General features: G+C 39.9%; 1 protein-coding gene across 3 annotated transcripts in view; it reads right to left on the reverse strand.

Moving 5' to 3' along the window:
* The window catches only part of ATE1 (arginyltransferase 1), an 81,303-nt gene that overhangs the window by 34,472 nt on the left and 31,586 nt on the right, over positions 1-15,245 (reverse strand). For all 3 annotated transcript variants that reach the window (XM_082052434.1, XM_082052433.1, XM_082052432.1), the window contains exon 10: positions 10,533-10,632. In XM_082052434.1, the coding sequence (XP_081908560.1) occupies positions 10,533-10,632 (100 nt within the window). The remainder of the gene's footprint in view (positions 1-10,532; positions 10,633-15,245) is intronic.

Below are 15,245 nucleotides of genomic sequence, written 5' to 3' on the forward strand. Positions count from 1 at the left end.
TTCCTCTCTTTTCACCTTGAATGGAAGATAATTAAACGCAATTAATATCAAGCCACACAATGGCAGACTAAAGTGGAAAGAATGAAAAAAAAAAAAAATTAATTCATAAAATAAATCCCGGATCAACTTTACTGACCATATTAGCACTAAGTAACCCTTCGGAACACTAGCTTCAATATCTTAAATAAATAAATTAAATCAGTGGAACAAAAAGCTCATCTTGTCTTCTGTCCATTCATAAAACAACAGCGCATTTGTGTTGGGGCGAACAGAGAATTTGGTTCCTGTGTACTTTTGCTTCACAAACCCATTCTTCTTCAAGTAGTTGACAATGGGGTCATTTTCATATCCTATTTTTTTTTTTTGTCATTCTAGCTCAGTGTTATTTTTGAAAACATTTTTATTCCGAACAAGGAAGGGGAAGGAAGCAAACAGTGCAATATTCTATTAAAAAGATGATCTTGTCCCCTGAAGCCTTTCTGGTAGGAACCCCAAAATTAACTGCTCTTACCAGTTTCAGTCATTCACACGGAATCACAGAATGTCAGGGATTGGAAGGGACCTCGAAGGATCATCCAGTCTAATCCCCCCATGGAGCAGGAACACCCAGATGAGGTTACACAGGAAGGTGTCCAGGCGGGTTGGAATGTCTGCACAGAAGGAGACTCCACAACCCCCCTGGGCAGCCTGGGCCAGGCTCTGCCACCCTCACTGAGAAGAAGTTTCTTCTCATATTTAAGTGGAACCTCTTGTGTTCCAGTTTGAACCCACTACCCCTTGTCCTATCATTGGTTGTCACTGAGAAGAGCCTGGCTCCATCCTCGGGACACTCACCCTTTATATATCTGTAAACATTAATGAGTCACCCCTCAGTCTCCTCTTGTCCAGCTCCAGAGCCCCAGCTCCCTCAGCCTTTCCTCACACGGGAGATGCTCCTCTCCCTTCAGCATCTTTGTTGCCCTGCGCTGGACTCTCTCCAGCAGTTCCCTGTCCTGCTGGAACTGAGGGGCCCAGAACAGCTCAGTTATTCAGCTGAAAACTACCAAATAAAACAAAGTTTCCAGCAGTGGTTAACTCACGAGATAAGCAGAAACCTCAGGGCAGTGTCTGGAAATAACAAGGGCATTTTGCGGTGGGTTTCTCGTTTCACGCTCAAAAGACAACAGTTCACCAAGCTCCCAGGCCTCTCTAGGCCTCCCCAATAAGGTAACCTTTGAAAGCCTTTGGGAATTGATTTTATTAGATTAAGGAGCTGTAACAAAAATACTTCACTTCTCCACTGACCCTTCTGCCTGGGGTCTGTGCAACCCCCCAGAGCTCCGGTGCCCTCATGTTGGTCCATGTGCAAATGCAGCTCCCTCCCAGAGCCCACCAGGCTCCCCAAACTTCAACTACTGCCTCCAACACCCATTAAATAACATAATAACATAGTTTCGGTTTTAAATCACTTGCATCTCAATATGTTGGTGGTGACCACAGGCTGAAATGAAGACAGCTCCTCCTCTATTACTGATATGCTGGTGGTGTGAAAACACCATTAATTACCATCATCTGCAACACAGGGCTAACGAATCTTTGCTCTGGGTTTCGTTCGTTCTTCATTTCATACTTTCTTCAAGCTGTCACTTCCAGTATTTACTATAATACAATCAATAAAAATTTACTACAATAAGGAAGATAAAACCCATCCAGATCTCCATAGGCACTGTATGGAACAACCGTAAAACCGTCTATGTTTTTTTCACCTCATTTAATTCAATACTCTCTCCTGAAAGACAAAATGCAACTTTTAACAGAGACTTAGCTAAACCAGAATTAACATCAGACAGATTCAAGAGCATATACACGTGTGCTTTCAGTCACAAACCTTGGCACTAAAAATAACTCAGCCCAAGTCCCAATTTAGCACATCCTGAAAACTTTGTAATTGCACAATTCCCTTTTTTTTCCTCCTTTCTATCCTTTTTCTTTGCCTCCAGAGCCTACTACCTTCTTTAGTACTGTGAAGGAAATAACTCATGTTATACAAACCAAAGGTAGAAGCTGACCTCAGCATCTGAGGGCCCTAGAGAGAAAGCCTAATTTCAGACCTCGTTCTCTAGGATACACATGCATCAGTTGATGAAAATCCACTACAGTGCATAAAGAATAACAAGAATTTTACAAAACATCAGCAGGAGAAAACATTAGAAGGAACTGAGGGGTTTTTTTTGGTGGGTGGTTGGCTGGGTTGGCAAAAATTAGAGAAGCGCAAGAAGAGACATGACGGCAGTCATCAGGTTTAGCAAGAAGGGTGTTGCAAACAAAAGAGATTTTAGGGGGGTTTAAACTGCATGGTAGGTAGGACAAAATGTAGTATTTTTTAGGAAAAGTTCGGGTCAGACATGACAAAAAACATTCAATGGGAAGACTAATAAAAACAAGAATATATAGGGCTATAACCACGAATGCAGAGAGTGGTGTGTAAGTTTATCGAATGAGCCTTTTGGCACACACATGCCCAACAGATTTTAAAACTTTGCACAAATATAGTTGAGCCTGCCTTGGAGTAAGGGGATAGACGACATAATCCCCCATGGCCCGTCTATTTTCCTCTGATTGCACTATTCCAAATCATTCTCCTCTATAGGGGTCTGGAACTCTCATTCACAGACACTGACGTTGAAATTTTCGCGAACTAGACTGTCAGGAACATTGTGTTTAGTATCAGAATTGAGGATAAATAATAGAACCTCATTAATATACTTTCACTTGGAGACTCAGTACAGTCACCAGCTAAACAAACTCAGACAAAGAAAACAATAATTCAAAATAATGAATTGTCATCTAGATTAAACGTACTGTGATACCTCTGTAAAATAAATGAGGTCTTAGTAAAAGCAGACCTCATTAAAGTATCTACCATTAAATCTTTCCTGGAAAACTGGAGAAAAAACATCTCTTATGCACATTAACAGACTTGTCAGCCAGCTCCTACTGTAAAGCCCACAAGGTGAACAGGGCAGAGCCAGGAAAAGTAGGAGTTCCTGGCTCTCAGACCAAATAAATTCCACTTGACAACACTGCCTGATTAGAGCTAATACAATCAGCAAAATATACAAAATAAGAATACAATAAGACCAATAGGATCTGAAGCTGAGAGATTCAACCCTCCGAGTGTTGCCGGATTCAATAAATGTGGTGCACAGATAAAACTAACCAGTGTTTCAGTGGCTTACACTTCAGTGACAGATTTAAATGGCTGATTTTTGTCCAGGACACAAGAATATTTGATATTTGGCCCAACACTTGAAAACTGGCATCGCTATGAACAACATCACCCAGAGATGACGTTGGGAAAAGTAGAGAGCATTATTGTCATAAATACGTTCTGACCTTTTACATCATGGCATTGTAACTCCGCGTGTTCAAATGGACTCACTTTTGGGAATAACCACAGAGAGATGGGTAGACAGACAAAATTCAGAAGTAAAAAATGTTCACTGGTGTTTGAGGACCATCAAGAAATGATTCAGTCAACAAAAAATGAAGTGAAGCTGACAAAGCAGCACTATATCAATTAATTTGCTTGTTAGAAACCTTAAAAATACACTCATTTCCATGCATTCTTACACTTACTATGGAGGGCTAGTGGATTTATAGAGCTATAATTGGAAAATACTGAAATCTGAGTTTTGACCTCATTCCTCAGATGATGGAGAAAAATTAAAGACACATGAATATGTTATTCCCTCTCCAAATAAAACCCGAACCAACCAAACCCCACACCTCTTTTGTCTACATATTTCAGAGTTTACGGTTCTGACTTTAATTGCTAACGTTTGCTATGGAGTCCCCAAATAAGCCTTCAAATAAGATTTAGTACAAGTCGGCAGTAAGCAGTGAATATATGACTATACAGAGTCATGAATTAGACATGATAAATTTCTACCAGCTATTATCATTCAGAAGATGGTTTGCCTCAGGTTTATTAACATGATCCTGAATAAATCTTTTTCGCAGTTATTTTTGACAGAGACAGTCGAGTTACCTCTAATAACTCCAAAAACATCCACCAGTGTAGAACTGGGCTGCAATTTAACAAATTGTACCCGCCATTCTTACGCTTTTATGAAAGTTAGGTCAGATTTTAGATTTTACTTAAGCCTGACACAAATTAACAAAATCCCATTGAGCAAATAAACGCTGTAGGGAAGTTATCTCAAGGTAATAAAATTGCTGTAAGAAGTAAAAGGTGTGGAACTTATCCCTATTGATGTGCATATGTGAGTAGTTATCTCTATCACATTTCTATGTTTATTCTTCAGAATATCTGAATTGTGAATGCTGAATATATGTACCTCCTTATCTACATAGACGTATCCTGTGGTATATAGAAGAATCTTTAAACCCTTTGGGTTTAAATGCCAAAACTCCGATAGAATTCAGAATAATCTTCCTCCCTCAGTCACCAACCCAAAGCATGAGAAGGACACATGGGGTAGGTTCACAGCTCTGAAGAAATAAATGTTCTCTACAACTACCTGAGGGGCAGTTCTAGCCAGGTAGGGATTGGTCTCTTCTTCCATGCAGTCAGCAATAGGACAAGGGGGCATGGGCTTAAACTCTGCCAGGGGAAATTTAGGCTGGATATTAGAAAGCAATTCTTGGCAGAGAGAGTGGTCAGGCATTGGAATGGCTGCCCAGGGAGGTGCTGGACTCACCGTCCCTGGAGGTTTTTAAACTGAGATTGGACATGGCACTTAGTGCCATGATCTAGTCAATGGACTGGAGTTGGACCAAGGGTTGGACTCGATGATCTCTGAGGTCTTTTCCAACCCAGTCGATTCTGTGTGATTCTGTGTGTGATTATAGATGCTGATGCAGAGTGTCCTGGCCAGTGGGGGAACCCGCTGAAGAAATGGGACGAAAGAAGGAGGGTGGCAGTTAAAAGTCATGTCAATAACACATATAGATAAATAGGGATTTCCCACCACTTCTGTAACTTATAATTCTCAGGGCTTCATTACTACTATGTTCTTGCCTTTGCTTACTATTTTGCTGTTTGTTTTTAACAGTCTTGCCAAAAACACCCATAACCACTGTGTTGCCAAAGTGTTTATCACTTTGACTTATCACTTTGACTTTCAACCCAGATACTTCAGTTCTTTATTAACTAATGGCATTGCAAACAACTTGGCACTCTATAACAAGCAGTGACTTTTCAGAATATTTAGCTGACTTTTTTTGTGTGTGTAAACAGGTCATAAATAAAGTTTTGTACTCATTTGTATGCATAGTTATTCCTATAAACTGACAAAATTAATCCTGGGAAAGCCTCTAGTACAGGTGCTAACAGACTTGAGTGGAGCAATTCCAAACTACTCTCAGCTTCTCATCTTTTCCCGTTATCAAGATAAATAGTAATACCAGTGAGAAAAGCAGCTTCAATACATGGTGAATATAGAGATCACTCACTAAGGTATAAAAATCTCTGCTGTTTTTGTGTGGAGTTAGTGACATATTTTCAAAGCTGTCAGCTGCACAGTGGCAGAACCCTTGTACCCCAAAATCATTGATGGTCATGTCACATTAAGTCTCTTTCTCTCACACATTTCAGCTTGCAAAGCAAATCCAAGCATATTGAGAAGGTTAACTAAATACCACGGTTAGAAACGGTGAAATAGGCAGGACAAGCCAGGATGAGCCAGACCTTTGTGCATCCCGCGCAAGCCCAGGCTACCACTGCATCATTTCACTGCTGCTGCAGGAGCGATGCTGAAATTCCTGAAAGCAGCCAAAGAAATTGGCTCTCGAGTGCCATAAAATTCCAGGGGCACCGCTTAGGACCACAGTCGGTCTGAGGTATTTAGTTTAAGGATGATTAATCACAGATGAATCAGCCTTTTGTTTCTTTTCTGACATTTCAGAGCCCTTTCTAGTATTCCATCTATCTGAAGTCTGGCCATGCCTTGATACCGAAGGAGACTGTTTGAAATAATTCCATTTACTTTGGCCTACATACAAGTCTGGATAAAGATTTCAGTCAAAACACCTCTTCGCATCATAGAATGGTCTTAAAATGGTACACAGCAAGAGGACATTAAACCTGTTACGCACTTCAAAGCAACGTTTGTGGTTATTTACCAGCTTAGTGGAGCGGCTTCAGGGGATCATTGACCAAAACAAGGAAGGATAAGTGCTCCAGCTGCAGTTTTGCGTGCAAATATTGACATTGAAAAAGCCTGAGAAAACCCAGAAGGAAGGAAACTGGTAGAAAACATAACCAGCATAACCATCCCAATACAAGAACTTAGAGAACTTGATTTAGGGTGGGCAGAGATCTAAATGGCAAAGGCAGGGCTGCAAGGACACTTACTGTTTACACCAAAAGGACAAACCCAAAATCCATCCATGTGGACAAGACTCAAAATCAGTATCAAGCAACTGCAATGGAAAGAACAGAAAGGATCCCGAGTGCAGTAGTGACTGGAAAATGTGAATTTAGTAACACAAAGCCATGGAGTGAAATGCTTAACTTGGAAAGATGTGGGAGAAAACGGACAGAATATCAGCACAAGGGAAAAACAATCCTCTCAAGCATCCCTCTGATATGGCCATTTGCTAAAGGTGGTTCTTTTATTTCTGTAATTCTATAAAAATATTTCTAAACAAATTATCTTCAACCAAAAAGCATTAGTGCACACAAATACAGCACTTAAACACATGAGAAGCGAGCCTGAGAGCAACACCATCCTAAAGTAAAATACTTTCTTATACTTCAAATTTTATCACAGACTCCAAAATGCATTAGGAAAAAGACTTTGCATCTTAGGACTCCTGGAAATCTTTCTAGGAGACTGTTTTCCAACATAAGAACTACCACATCCAACAGAGCCTGAAAAGTTTTACCACAGTGTCATGAATTTCTTCAGAGAACCATTTTAATATTGGATCACCATAACCTACTCAGAAAAAATGGAACAATGCCATTGCTTAAGGTTTTTCATCACATTTTTCCATATTAACATAGTTAATACAGCTAAAGAAATCCTTTTGTCTCAGTTTAATGTAGATTTTATTTTACCAGTTCATGAATATTAATCCATACATGAGGACAAACCTAAGAGAACCTGGGAACTGAAAAATAACAATATTGCAATATATTCCCTTCCCCCATCTTAAGCAGTTTCAAAGTTTTAAAATGGTAGTTTCACATTTTAAAGTCACATTGCAATCAAATGCAAACTGTTTGCGAACAAAAGGAAAGGGAACAGAGAGCCTATAGAAAGCTTTATTTTTAAAAATTTCTGTAATTACATCTGATCCATGGGATGGATGATACTTGTTAATCATCGAATTTACCGCCTGATAACTCTCTAATTCTGAGCATCTTGGGGATGCTCCTCCACGACACCCACACCTCTGATCTTCAGCTGGACTACACGCTATTTACATCCAAAATCATACCATTCGTGGAAACACCAAGGCTTTAAAAACCAATGTTTGGCTATTACTTTACATGCACAAACCAGTTAGAATCCAGAAGAGATGTCTACAATTTGCGTTGCAAGAAAGCACCCACGCAGAACGAGGCTGTGACGCTTGGTGTTGGATATCTACACCTCCCATCTAGGAGTCGTGTGCATTTAAAACCCAAACGTCCAGCTGCGTCCTCATGTACACAACATTAATGCATCAGTCTTGTAACACGAGTACAACAGTTCATTGCGCAGATCCCTAATAACTCCACCAACGTTTTGTACAGAAGACTAAATTGCACTCCATGCAAAGCAGAACATTGTCAAGCTCCTTGAATCCACATCATAAAGTCACTGTTCCTTACACACCCCAACTCAGCCGCTATCAATCAGTGGGGACACAGCTGTTTGGTACAAAACACTAGTCAAGCTCAGCATCTTCACTAGAAGTAGCCTAGAACTGCATTTCCATCAAAAATGTCACTTTAGGCATTTCCATTCATCACAATCTGTGACTGCAAGATGGAAAATCTTCAAAGATTTCCAAAATCCTGTGAGTTCACTATAAATAAGTATAAGCATGCACGTGTTGCCCATAAGACACTGCCTGTACAAAGAAGTGATACAGTGCCTGGCATCCATTTCTAAACATCCTAACACAAATAATTGGCAAAAAATATTACAAGTAGAGGATAAAAAACAATGGTTAGCTCTTCAGCTCCGTCCTTTTCTTTATTTAATTTGACAAGTTTACCAACAGTTCCCTACCGCCTGTCGTTCTTCCAAACTAATATCATTAAAGGAAGGGTGCCTCTAGCACCTCTGTTAAACTGTAATAAAGCAAAATCTTCAACCGGTAATGCCTTTAAGTCAACCGGGCATTAATGAAGTTATTTAATCCACAAAGTCAGTGCTCATCCACCCTACTCTACCATTACCAATCACTTCACAAGAGGAGGAGCGTTGTCTGATGCACTTCAGAGCTCAGTGTTAAAATTTGTTTCTGATATGTTATTTCAGTGAGGGTTAAAGTGGAACCGGAGAATTAATGTCAATCTGATTTTCATTTGGCCACTTCTAGAACAAATTTATACAGGAAAACAAACAAACAAAAAACCCCACACACACCCTTGCAGTAATTTACTCAATTATTGCTCTCCCAATAAAGCACACGACTTACCTGCTATTGCGTGTGTTCTAAATATGTATGTATAGGCTTTCCTCTTCTCCCCACCCCCTGGCCCGGTAATTCTCACACTGTGCCACACTTAATGACCTAAGCACATTGACATCTATAGGTTTCTGGAAGACTAAAATGTATATTCTACCAAATCAGAATCATATCAGATAGTCATTAAGTCTAAGGAAAGGAAGAAAAGGAACTCTTGTGGAAAAAAAATACATTATATTCTCACTACAATTTATTAAATTTCCATTATTTGAGAATGAAAACTAGAAGCACTGTGAGAATCTTATATTTTTGGTGCAACCATTTTCAAATAACAGCACAGGCCCAACAGAAGAGATACCACATTATAATAAATAATACAAGTGTATAGTGGCTACTGAGGTTAGCCCCTAGTTTTATAGCATTTAATCTTCATATTTTAATGGTGTGCTGGCTACTTTAATACATCGACTCACATAGGAGTTTTGGTTAATACATGTATATAAAGTTCACAATTTTATTAACACTTACTAGAAGCAGCTGAACACAAAGTTTCTCAGCAATGACATCTTGCAGAAGTGGGACACTTTTTGCCATTATATTCAGATTTGTTTCTTCTCTTAAGTGCCCTAGCAAGTTAAATGCATTCTTTTCACACTTCTTGAACAATGTAGGTTGTAGAATAGACAAGAGATGTTAAATTTTAGTGTTGCACCATGAACAAATCATCCCAAACTTGTAAAAAAGAGTAGAGCAAGTAACCAGAGTCTATGGTTCAAGCAATAACCTTTAAGGTAATTAGGATGACAGAGGTGGTGTTTTCCAGCTCACTTATTTGCTTCCCTCAGACTTAATATTCTTTTTGTTTTGGTCAGCAGATGTAGATCATAAAGTCAAGTTGGCAAAAGGAGGGGGGGTAAAAAAAGAGGAGCGGGAGGGACATCATGCTCACAATAAAGCTGAAATGTTTTTTCCGTCACATCCATCACCTCAAAGAGCCTCCCAATTGTTTGGTTATTTGAGAAGTAGCTGAAAATATGTCAGATTTTCAGCACACTTTAAGGAATAAAAAGAAAGTAGAAGAAAATACTGCACCTCTTACTCTAGATTTCCTGAGCTTTGTGTCTTCCCACATTATAAACAGATCTATTTGGTTATGTGTAAATGTTCAGTCAATTTCTATCCATGTTCAGTGTTCTGAAATTGTATTGTAATATTCAAAAATAAATGATACATTAACAAAGAAAAGATACCACATTCGTGACACCTAAAAAACACAGTTGAGAGACACCCTTAGGCACTTGGGTCTAAACAAAGTTGAGGCTAAAGGGGTACAAAGGAGGTTTAGTCACAGATCGGTTATTCCAAATGTTCTGTGGATTCTCCTGACCCTTTCCTCAAAAATCTGCTACCTGGCCCAAAATTGCTGCTAAGCAGCTTCTCTCTGGTTGGGTCTGCAGAGCAAGTCCCCTATTTCTAACAAAAAACAAAGGGGAAAAACCCAAGTGCAGCCAAGACCACGAAGGCACGTTATCGCTGCCCAGAGTCACTAGGCAACCGTTCCACAAATATGCAAACCTAAAAAAAAGGGAGATTTTTAATCTATTGGAAGATACCCTGTAAACATGAGATAGCCAGGTAACCTAATGACAGACTATTATCTGTCAGCCTTGAAAACCTCTCCACGTGAACTGCTTTTAAGCCAACTTGTAATAAATACCACATGCAGCTAAATTAAAAAAAAATATCCTAAGCCAAGTTAAATAGTAACCAACGTTCAAATTTAACCATATAAAGTCTACGTTGAAATCGAAATGACAATTACAAAAGATTATATTACTATGAACATTGTGAAATCCTTTGAATAAGAGAACACTAAGGAAATAAGTAAAAACACACTTTACCTTGTATCTCATTTTGGGGCATGAATGAATGTAGAAACCCATATAATAAAAACAGAGATCAGGAGCTTTCTCATGAAGTTGCCTAGTAAAAGCAATTTCCCTGTGAAAGGAAAGAAAATACTAATTACTTTTGAATACAATTCTTGTATTCATTTTACCTCTTCATATTGAAATACTTGACAGCTACCTGGCTCTTGACCTATTTGAAGGACTAGGCTTCTACTAAATAAAACATCAAGAGAACAAACTCAAAACTAATGCTTTCAAAAACCCAAAGATAATGAACTGAAAAATAATGCTTAGAAACCAAACAAACAAAATGCAAAACACCATGTCAGGCTTAAAAATACTTTCATTTTTGTGTTTTGTCCTGCCAACTGACTGACTTGAAATTCAAATAAAAGTGACTAAGAGACTCTGTTTAACAGGTTTCTTGTCCATAGTCACGTTCATTGGAATTCTACAGAAATCTGGTCCAGTTATTGTACATAGACTGGCTAATGTGGCTCAGGAAAACTTCAGAGTATTTTTATAAAACAAAGATGCTGAAGGGAGTGGAGCATCTCCTGTGTGACGAAAGGCTGCGGGAGCTGGGGCTCTGGAGCCTGGAGAACAGGAGACTGAGGGGGTGACCTCATTAATGTTCACAGATATATAAAGGGTGAGTGTCAGGAGGATGGAGCCAGGCTCTTCTCGGTGACAACCAATGACAGGACAAGGGGTAATGGGTTCAAACTGGAACACAAGAGGTTCCACTTAAATTTGAGAAGAAACTTCTTCATGGTGAGGGCGGCAGAGCCTGGCCCAGGCTGCCCAGGGAGGTTGTGGAGTCTCCTTCTGTGCAGACATTCCAACCCGCCTGGACACCTTCCTGTGTAACCTCATCTGGGTGTTCCTGCTCCATGGGGGATTGCACTGGATGATCCTTCGAGGTCCCTTCCAACCCCTGACATTCTGTGATTCTGTGAAGCTGTTCTATGATTCTATAAGCCTCTGTTTGTTCTATTTTTTGTGTTCTAGCAATTTACATGTAAAAACAGCCACCTTTACACAACAAAAAGTATTTTTCATCCATCCCATGTTTGATTGTATGATTTTCTCATCTATTCTGAAAGAGAAGTGTCAATGTATTCCAAAATAAGTTTGCTTTTTATTTTACTGGCCCAAGGAAAGCAGTATGATTACAAAGATTCAGCCAGTGTTTCCACTATAATGCTCATTTTTATAGCATTTGTAACTTTGCAGTTCACTTCTGTAACAAATTTGATAAAACATGGATGCTGGGTTCTTACTTTCAGTAAGATATAATAAAAAGATACGAGCATGTGCATATAGGAAGTATGTAAATACTGTTTTTTTTTTATAATTTATAATTTTATAATTTACTGTTAGTAATAAAGATGCTTAGGTATACTGAAAATCTAAGATTTCAGACACATGTAGTTTGCTAAGACCATCAGGAGTTCATTGTAATTCTGTATCTATAGGTATCTGTTCAAAGAGGAGCAAGTCTAGAAATTAGTTACTCTGTATCTGAAAATGCAGGTAAATACAACAGATTCCAGAAGTAAGATTTATGTACCACCAGAAATGTACAAACATGCACTTCATAGACATAATATTTAAGACACGGCGTGAAGTTAAAGAACCTTACCACTTCACGCACATTATCCTGGACTTTAATTAAACAAATACCTTTCCCCAATTCAAAAAATTGGAATGCTACAGGGAAAAAACGTTGTCTTTGCATTCCAAAATTCTTCAACACTCTGTCCAATTGGACTACACTATCTGATCTAACAAAACAAGAAGTCTCAGAGTGAACAGAAAGTGAAGTAAATAATGTAATGAGGTAAAAATTGGGCTCCAGCAGCATTATCATTACTTGCAAGTGAGCTGGTGTAGGTGAGACCAAAGCTGGGTTACTTACACCTACTGCCAGGGTCTTCGTGTGTCCTACGGTCTTTGTGATACACCCCAGGTAAGGACCCTTAGCTCATGTTCTTGCTCTATCTTTCATTTATCTATTCCATCAAGCCCACTCCAGGCAAAGTTTTATTGGGGGATGCTAAAACATTTTGCATCTGTTCAGCCTGGAGAAGGGAAGCTGAGAGGGCATCTCATCAATGCTGATAAATATCTCAGCGTGGGTGTCAAGAGGAGGGACCAGACTCCTTTCAGTGGTGCCCAATGACAGGATGAGGGGCAACGGGCACAGACTGAAGCACAGGAGGTTCCATCTGAACATGAGGAGAAACTTCTTTCCTGTGAGGTGCCAGAGCCTGGCCCAGGCTGCCCAGAGAGGCTGTGGAGTCTCCTTCTGTGGAGACATTCAAACCCGCCTGGACACGACCCTGTGTGATCTGCTCTGGTGACCCTGCGTGAGCAGGTGGGTTGGACTGGGGGATCTCCAGAGGTCTCTTCAACACCAACCAGTCTGTGATTCTTCTTTTCAGGAGCACATGCTGTGATCCAACACAGGAGAATCCTCCAACTCCATCACATTACACCAGGAGCAGCAATGAGGTGTCACCATATGGCACAACACACACCTACCCACATTCCTCCTGCCCAAATCATTCCTATGGAAAAGGGACTACAGACTTGTAATCACCTTTTTGTACAACTTTCAGTTATGGTACAATATCTCAAAACTGTTAGCATTCGGCAAGAGCGGCCAGCTAGTGAGGAAGACATATATTACATATTCAGACTATATCAGTGCTACAAAATCCAATTTCAAAAATAAGTTCAAGTATTTCTCCTCCTACTAAATAGAGTTTATGAATGCTATGCTTGTCTAATATTTGTGATTTTAGGCAGCAGGGAGAAGGTTTAACTTTTCCCTGCAAATGAGACTCACTCAGTATTTCCTGATGATCTACCTTCCTTTGGTAAGACGGATAATTCCACAAGTAGCTTCTTCTCCCCTCATTCTTTACTTACACGCCTACATATTTCACATGATCTTCAAATCCCATCCTTTCCACGACTCAGCAGCAAAAATCCTCAGAGTAGCATGAAGTGGAAGTGACAGCGCTGCAGAGCAGTTCAACCTCCTCAGAGTCAAATTGGCAACAGCTTGGAAGGTATCGGATTCCTTCACAACTTCTTAAATCCCCCCTAACTCTCAAGCTTTTCTTTTTCCATTTTTGAAAGAAGAACAAGCTTGTCCCCCTCTAAGACTGTTGGAAACTCATTTTTATTGCCTTAAATGCTGCGCAATTTAAAAGCTGCTTTTTCACTAGTTGAGACACGTACGCATGTCGCACCGACAAAGTTTAAAGTTCATTATGTAGAAAATTTAAAATAATATTGAGAATTCATAGAAATGGATTATGTTTGTCTATTGTTACATAAAGCAGTGTGATGCATACAAACACTACAAAAAACAACACTCTTAAAGGGACTGAGTATTTTATGACATATGCTCCCCTTGTATGGAAAAAATAAAAATCAGTCTGATTTCAAATACCTAGCATACGTAATAATTCTAAAAATCTAGACCATTCATAGACAGAAAAAAGATCAGTTCTAAATTATAGGAGTTCTAACATTTTTTCTATATTTCTTAATTCTGATTAATTTTATAAAATCATCAGCGCCACTGAACACCTCAGAATAATGACAATTCAGACTCTTTTAGACATAGACCACTGGAGATGCTACATCGACAGCAACATTAACTCTCACAATGACTTTGAAGCTGGCCCCGATTTGTGCTGGAACTGGACCAGATGACACCCAGAGGACCCTTCTGACCTAAACTCTACTACGAATCTACAGTTTCTCCTTCACAAAGAACCATTCTAGTGATTGCAACACCTCATTTCAGCAGCTATAAACCATTAGACTGACGTCAGAAACTTTACAGTGCACTTTGTGGGAAAAGTCCTTTGACGTATGCATTTGAACAACTCACGTAAAGATGATGCAGAAATCATAAAATTCACCACTGCAATGAGAAGAACACACCCAAAAGGAGAATTTTAAAAAAGTGTATGAACTAACTGTGATAGGAAGGGGTTTCCTAAAAATAGCGTTTGTGCTTCACGTATCACAGAAGCACAGAATGTCAGGGATTGGAAGGGACCTCGAAAGTCCATCCAGTGCAATCCCCCCATGGAGCAGGAACACCCAGATGAGGTTACACGGGAAGGTGTCCAGGCTGGTTTGAATGTCTGCAGAGAAGGAGACTCCACAACCCCCCTGGGCAGCCTGTTCCCGGCTCTGCCACCCTCACTGAGAAGAAGTTTCTTCTCAAATTTAAGTGGAACCTTTTGTGTTCCAGTTTGAACCCATTACCCCTTGTCCTATCATTGGTTGTCACCGAGAAGAGCCTGGCTCCATCCTTGGAACACTCACCCTTTATATATCTGTAAACATTAATGAGGTCACCCCTCAGTCTCCTGTTCTCCAAGCTCCAGAGCCCCAGCTCCCTCAGCCTTTCCTCACACGGGAGATGCTCCACTCCCTTCAGCATCTTTGTTGCCCTACGCTGGACTCTCTCCAGCAGTTCCCTGTCCCTCTGGAACTGAGGGGCCACAACTGGACACAATATTTCAAAAGCCATGTGAGACGTAACACTAGACAATATCTAAGAAGCTCCACCTATGGAGAAGGTGACTCTCAATGGGATGCCTTAAGAATAAAGCTGGATCTCACAATTCTGGCGCTTCTTTCACACGTGAAAGAGTGTAGTGCCCATCTCGA

Source organism: Streptopelia decaocto (assembly GCF_964273445.1).
Source record: "Streptopelia decaocto genome assembly, chromosome: 5".
NCBI classification, from domain to species: Eukaryota; Metazoa; Chordata; class Aves; order Columbiformes; family Columbidae; genus Streptopelia; species Streptopelia decaocto.